At 57.4% G+C, this 6,946-nt stretch overlaps 1 protein-coding gene across 1 annotated transcript; it reads right to left on the bottom strand.

Annotated features, from left to right (window-relative positions):
- Positions 1 to 2,161: 2,161 nt before the first annotated feature.
- Positions 2,162 to 6,861, bottom strand: HEPACAM (hepatic and glial cell adhesion molecule). The gene is given in 8 exon segments (XM_074162490.1): positions 2,162 to 2,449; positions 2,547 to 2,617; positions 2,703 to 2,776; positions 3,290 to 3,383; positions 3,489 to 3,770; positions 3,998 to 4,339; positions 6,688 to 6,793; positions 6,796 to 6,861. Coding segments are annotated over 8 exon segments (1,323 nt in total).
- Between the last annotated feature and the right edge of the window lie 85 nt (positions 6,862 to 6,946).

The raw sequence follows: 6,946 nt of genomic DNA on the forward strand, positions 1-6,946 counted from the left end.
AGAAATTCCACACACCCCCCCCCATCCGCCGCTGTATTCAGAGGAAGATGAGTAAAGAAGAAAAGAGCTCTCGGCTGGGGACACCATCAGTAGGGGCCAGAGTGAACAGTCCAAGGTCTCCTTAAATTTGGGTGCCAGCCAGGTGTGCCAAGCTTGTCCGGTCTCAGCTATCACCCATCTCTGATATGCCCACCCCCCACCCCTGGGGGCACCCTGTCCCACAAAGACACCCAAGGGTGCTGCCGCCAGCCGGGTAGCACGTTTAGTTTATTGGTTAGTAGCGCACCCCGGGGTGCCCCAGCACCCACCCTGGGTGCCCCGGGGCCTGGCTCGCTCGGCTGGCCACTCGCCGGTTTTCATCCTAAACCTATTTCCCGGGAAGGCCTGGGGGAGAGGAGACGGTGCACGCCCCAAAACCAGGGATTTTCACAGAAAATCCAGGCGCAGCAGAGGGCTAGCGCTTGGGCCAGGGGTTCGAGCCCGTGTTTAGGGGATGGTGCAGCCACGGAGCTGGGCAGGGGGAGGAGTGAGCCCCCCATTCAGGCCACCTGCGTGCATGTGCGCTTGGGTGAGCTTGAGTGCTAGCGTGCCCCGGCTCTGCGCAGCGCTGGGCACACGCGTGTGCGCGGGTCTGCGTGCCGTGGCGGGTGGGCACGGCGCTGCTGCACGGCCCGGGTATGGGTGTGTTCACTCGATGTGCTGCCTGTGCGCTCCCGGTGTGCTCACGCACGCTCCATGCATGGTCTTAGCTGCATGCTTTGTGCACGCTCTTTTCGCGTGCTCCATGCACGCTTCTTCCGCATGCTCCGTGTGTGGCCTCTGCAAGCGCTGCAGGCACGTGCTCTCTTCACACGCTCTGTGCGTGCCTTCCTGCAAGCCTCGCCGTGCTCTTCTCTCACATGCACGCTTCCCCCGCACGCTCCGTGCACGCTCTCTGCAAACACTGCACGTGTGCTCTCTCCGCACGCTCTGTACACACTCTGCACAGACTCTCTCCGCACACTTGTGCTCTCTGCACACTCCATGCATGCTCGGAGAGCACTCCAGATGCTGGCACACTCTCTCTGCAAACACCGTGTGCAGTCGTGTCTGCACGCTCCATGCACACTCCGTGCAGACTTTCTGCACGTGCTCCGAGCGTGGTCTCTCCACACAGTCCCTGCAGTCTTGGCTGCACACTCTGTGCTCACTCTCTCCACACACTCTGTGCACGTTGTCTCTGTGTGCTCCGTGTGCTCTCCTGCATGCTCTGTGCGTGCTCTCTCTGCACACCCTTGTGCACGCCTTGCACCGTTTGTCACGCTCTCTCTGCATGCCCCCAGCACGCTCTGTCCGCATGCACTGTGCGTGTCCTTTTGTATGCTTGGGGCACGCTCGGTCTACACGCTCCGTGCACGCTCTCTCCACACACTTTGTGCATGCTCTGCGTGACATCCCTCCACACGCTGTGGACACTCTCCAGAGCACACATGCCCTCTTGCGTGTTCTGTGCACGCTCTCTGCATGCTCCCCAAATGCTGCCTCTGCACCCTCTGTGCGAGCTCTCTCCACGTGTTCCGTACACGTCCTCTTGCACACTCCACGCACGCTTGCTTTGTGCACTGTGTGCACGCTTTCTCTGCATGTTCTATCTTCACGTTCCCTGCATGCCCTCTTGTGTGTTCCATGTACGCTCTCTCTGCACGCTCAATCTGCACACGCTGTGCACGCTTTCTCTGCACACTGACTGCACGCTGTCTTGCACGCTCTTTCCATGCTAATCTCCGCACACTGCGTGCACACTCTCTCTGCATGTTCTGTGCCTGCCCTCTTGCACACTCTCTCTGCACACTACGTGTAGAGTTTGTCTGCGTGCTCTGTGTGCACCCTCCGTCTGCACACTCCATGCACACTCTGTACATGCCCCATTGCGCGCTCTCTCCTGCACGCTCCCAGCAAGCGCACGTGCTTCCTACACGCTCCCTGCACGCGTGTCCCGGTGAGAGAGTCATTCAAGCGACGCCCCGGGAAGGCGGGGGACGGAAGAGGGGAGCTCCGGGTGGGATCAATAGCAAATTAGTGACTTTACGCCCAGCCAAACGATGCCCGGTGGCGGGAGCGGGGCTGTACCAGTGTCCCCACTCACGTGCCGCCGCCGAAGCGCACACATGTCCCCCCCCGCTCAGGCGCTGATCTCCACGGCGTTGGCCTCCTCCTGCTCCCGGATGACGTGGACGCCAGCAGTTCGCAGCAGCCGCGGGGCTCCACGGGACCGCGCTGGCGACCCTGGTGGTGACCTGTGCGTGCGTGTCGAGGCGGGTGAGCGAGCTGGTGATCGATGGTAACGACGAGTCGAACGCCCCACCGGTCCCGGCGAGCGGCCGGCCGCTGGGATTGGTGAGCTAGTGTAACCTGGTTCAACCGTGCCACGGGGTTCGGGTGATGAATCCTCCTCTGCCTCCGGCGAGTCCTGCCAAAAGTCAAGGGTGGACGAGCGTGCGAAGCGTGCAAGACCCGGCACCATGGCGCAAAGCCGGCACGCTACCAACACGCTACCAGCTGCTCACCTTGTCCTTGAGGATGTACAAGGCCACCGGGTTTTTGCGCTCGTGCTCGCCACTCCGCGGGATGCCCTCGGCTGCGTGGAGGCAAGGCATTGCTTACCACACCGGCAGCATTGGCGTTCCCCAACCCGCCACCGCTGTGCTGCGGCCGGCACTCACCCTCGTGCTTCAGGCGCTCCTCGTCCTGCTCGGTGTATTCGGATTCCGGTTGTGTCTCCGCTTGCCGCTTCTCCCTGGGGAAGGGGGAGAGGTGGAGAAGCACTGGCACCACGGTGTGGGGAATGGCCTGTGGTTCAGCCAGGAAAGGACACAGTGCTGTGGTGAGGGAGAGACATGATAGGGTGGGATGTGGTAGGATGGGATGGGACAAGATGAGATGTGGTGTGGGGGGATAGGATAGGGATGGGGCAGGGACAGGACAGATGGGTCAAGGCAGGATGGGATGGGATGGGGCAAGATGGGACAGGACAGGACAGAATGGGATAGGATGGGACAAGATGGGATGGGATGGGATGGGATGGGATGGGATGGGATGGGATGGGATGGGATGAGGTGTGATGTGACGGGATGGGACGAGACGAGACGAGACGAGATGAGATGAGATGACATGACATGACATAACATGACATGAGACGACATGACATGAGATGACATGAGATGAGACGACATGAGACGGGACAAGATGGGACAAGATGTGACAGGATAAGAGGAACCCCCTTTGGCTCCTGCGTTACCCCCAGCCGTACTTCTTGGAGGGTTTCCAGCAGGCACAAACTGTCACCAGGGTGACAAGGAGGAAGATGCCGCCCGTGGAGAGGATGATGTAGAGGGAGCTCCGGCCTGGGGGAGAGGAATAAGGGGTGACTCACACTCCAAATTTTAGCTGGGAGCGTCTGAAAGGCATGGCCAGCTTGGGTGTGTGGTAGGGGGGAACGAGTGGCTTACGGTAGACAGTGAGCTTCACGGGGATGCTGCGGCCGTGGCTGATGGGGTTCTCCACCAAGCAACTGTAGACATCGTCATCTGCCATGAGGACACGAGTGATGGTGAGGATCTTCTGGTCAGGAGAGAGGAGCAGGCGGGAGTCGTTGGTCAGTGGCCGCCCGTCCTTCAGCCAGGTGTAGGTGGGCTTGGTGCCATTCTCATGCGAGCAGTTGAGGGTGAAGAACTCGCTGAGCTCTAGCACAGTCGAGGAGGCCACCAGCACTTGCGGCTTCGAGATGGGGACTGCAGGCAAGCAGGGGAACCAGGGTGACACTGTGTCTCATGGGACGGATGGGCCCAGGGGATGGTAAAGAGGACATCAAAACCCCACCGGGGACATAGCTTGGCAGCATGGGCTGGTTGAACTCCCAAAAACCACCTCCCAGTTGGAGAAATCCCTCCCAAAAAGTGGTCAGGGAAGATGTTTCATGGAGAATCCAGTCTCCACTGAATGTCCTTCGTGCACTTACTGTCCACGGTGAGGTTGATGGTCTTTTCGCCAGTGAAAGTGTCGTCGGTGATGGACACCTCCACCTCGTAAGCACCTTCATCGGCCAACTGCAGGGGGTTGATGAGCAGCGAGCCATTCTCCAGCACCCGGATGCGGTCACGGTAATCGGGCCTCAGGTTGCCGATGATCTCGGTGCCAATGGACTGGACGACGGTGATGGGCTTGTCACGCTTCAGCTGCCACTTGACCACTGGCTTGTCGGCGCTGGCGCTGGCGTAGCGCACTGACAGCAGCGCCGCTTTGCCTGCTGTGCCACGGACCAGCGGTGTGGGGCTGGTGATGTTCACCCCCTCCAGCAGACCTTGGGGTGGGGAGAAACAGTAGGGTGCCAAGTCCGGGCAGGTTGCCTGGTCCTTTGAGCCCGGAGAAAAATGGACGACCCTCTCCCAGACCAGTGCTGAGAGCCCCTGGAACGCATCACGGGTGCTAGGATGCCCAACCGTCATGTAAGCAGGTGGTTTGCGTAACCCTTTGCAAAATGCATGCATCACCCCCAAAAGTGCATCGGGCATGGGAGGTGAGTCAATGCAACCCTTTGCAAAAACACATGCATCACCCCCAAACCTTCATCGATGGTGGGAGCCCTCCTGCAGCCAGGTTGATGCAACTCTCTGCAAAAACACATGCATCACCCCAAAAAAGTGGATGGAGGCAGAAGTTCTCCTGCATCTGGGTCAATGCAAACCTTTGCAAAATGCATGCATCACCCCCAAAAGTGCATCGGGCATGGGAGGTGGGTCAACGCAACTCTTTGCCAAAACACATGCATCACCCCCAAACCTGCGTCGATGGTGGGAGCCCTCCTGCGTCCTGGTTGATGCAAATCTTTGTAAAGATGCATAAATCACCCCAAAAACTACATGGGAGGGTGGGACCGCTGCTGCAGCCAGGTTGATACACCTCTCTGCAAAGATGTATGCATCACCCCCCAAAACTGCAGGGCACCCGCCTGCAGCTGGATCGATGCAACTCTTTCAAAAATGCATGTATCGTCCCCAGAAGGTGTGCAGGGAGCGGGAGCCCTCCCATGGCCAGGACAACGCAACCCTCAGCAAAAATGCATGCATTGCCCCCCAAAATTGCATCGGAGTGTGGGAAAAATCCTGCAAACAAACTGATGGAATGCTTTGAAAAAATGCATGTGTTGCCCCAAAAACTGCATGGGTGGGGTATGGATTTTTGCATCCCACCCCCAGCCCCGCTGGATACTCTGGTGCAGTCAACCACCCCCACCCCCCCACAGGGTGCAAAACTGTGTCATGGGGGTTGGGGCACGTGCATTGCTCCTCAGCGCTGTTTTTAAGCCAAAAGAGGCAGGAAAAAGTGGAAAAAAATGATGGTGGGTTTTTTTTGCAGGGGACCCCCAAAACAACCTCTCTCCCCAAAATACCATAGCCTCACCCCCTCCCCCTTGCCAGCCCAGGGGTCTCACCCACGAACCGCCACCCAGATGCCGTCATGCGATGGCGAACAAACCCCATATTGAAGGGAAGGGGGGGGGAAGAGTGGGAAAAGCAGCTGGGAAGGGTGAAGAGGGAGCAAGAAAGGCTTTAAACAAGCCCGAAAAGTCATGGGACCTATTGGTATGCAGCGTCCGTCCGTCCATCCTCCCCAGCACCGCGGAGCTCGGCCCCAAAAACATGCCCCGACCACAAATATTTATTGGAATCCTATCGGGAAAAGCCAAGCACAGGGTGGGAACACGGCTTTTAATGCATCCTTGCACCCCAAGCATCTCCAAAATGCTGCATTTTTAACTGGTTCCTCCCTTTTTGAACCCAATTGTTAATTTTTTTGTCCACTCTGGGTAATAAATTTGGGAGTTAATTAATAAATCAGGCAATATTCCCATATTCTACAGCATCCCTGGCTTAGGGATGGAGATCTCCCACCCCTCCTTGCTGAAAAAAACCCACTTGGAATCCTCATTTTCCCCCTATTTTGTGGAATAAGTCCCTATTTCTTTGGAAAAAAGTGCAGCAGCATTTTTGGGGGGCCCATGGGTACAACCCAGGTGCTTTTTTGGGGTGCAAATCAAAGATAACTCGCTTTGCGCCCTTGGCTCATCCAGAGGGAAATGGGGCCTCCTCGGGGCTGGGTTTGGGTCCAAACTTTGGTAAAACAGTGCAAAATGATTGAAAGTCATTTTCCTGCATTGCTGGATGGGGTGGTTTGGGGGTTGGTTGAACCCCCAAATGTGGGTATTTAGGGAATAAATAAACGGGGGTCGCAACGGGATGGGGCAAACGGGACTGCATTTAGAAACAGGGTGAAAAAAGGGTTTTTTTGGGAAAGCTGAAGGATGGGTAAGAAAATAGATTTGGGAATGCTGAAAAATGATTAAAAAAAGGGGTTTTAGGGAAGCTGAAAACCTGGGGAGAAGCTCAGGGGGTGCCAGTGCCGGATCCAACCCCCCCAGCAGAACCCACTTGGCTCTGGAAAAGTGTTTTTCCCGGTTTTTATTCCCAATTTTCCCCCTTTTTTTTTCCTCTCCCAAGAGAAGGGATGCCTGATGGTGCAGCAACCCCCCTCCAAGCCCTCCATTTATCCATCCTCCTCACACTCCACCCCCCCCATCCTCCATCTGGATACCCCCAAAACCCATGGAAAAATGGGGAAAACCCTTGAAAAATGGGCAACCCCCCCTACCTGCATGCAGCGCCAGGAGCCAGGCCACCTGCAGCAAGCAGGGGGGAGCGGGGTGGCCCCTCGGGGCGGCCGGCGCTCCCCACATTTCGGGCAGGCTCGCCCCCCGAATCGCTCCGCTTCCCCACTCCGGGCACGTCCCTCGGCGCTCCCGGCTTGGCGTTCTGCCCGGCTCATTTATTTATTTATTTATTTCCTTTTTTTTTATGTTGTTCTCTCCTTTCTCAATAGAGCCCTGTGTCCTGGCAGCTTTGGCCTCCCC

This window comes from Numenius arquata, chromosome 22, assembly GCF_964106895.1.
Source record: "Numenius arquata chromosome 22, bNumArq3.hap1.1, whole genome shotgun sequence".
Classification (NCBI taxonomy): domain Eukaryota; kingdom Metazoa; phylum Chordata; class Aves; order Charadriiformes; family Scolopacidae; genus Numenius; species Numenius arquata.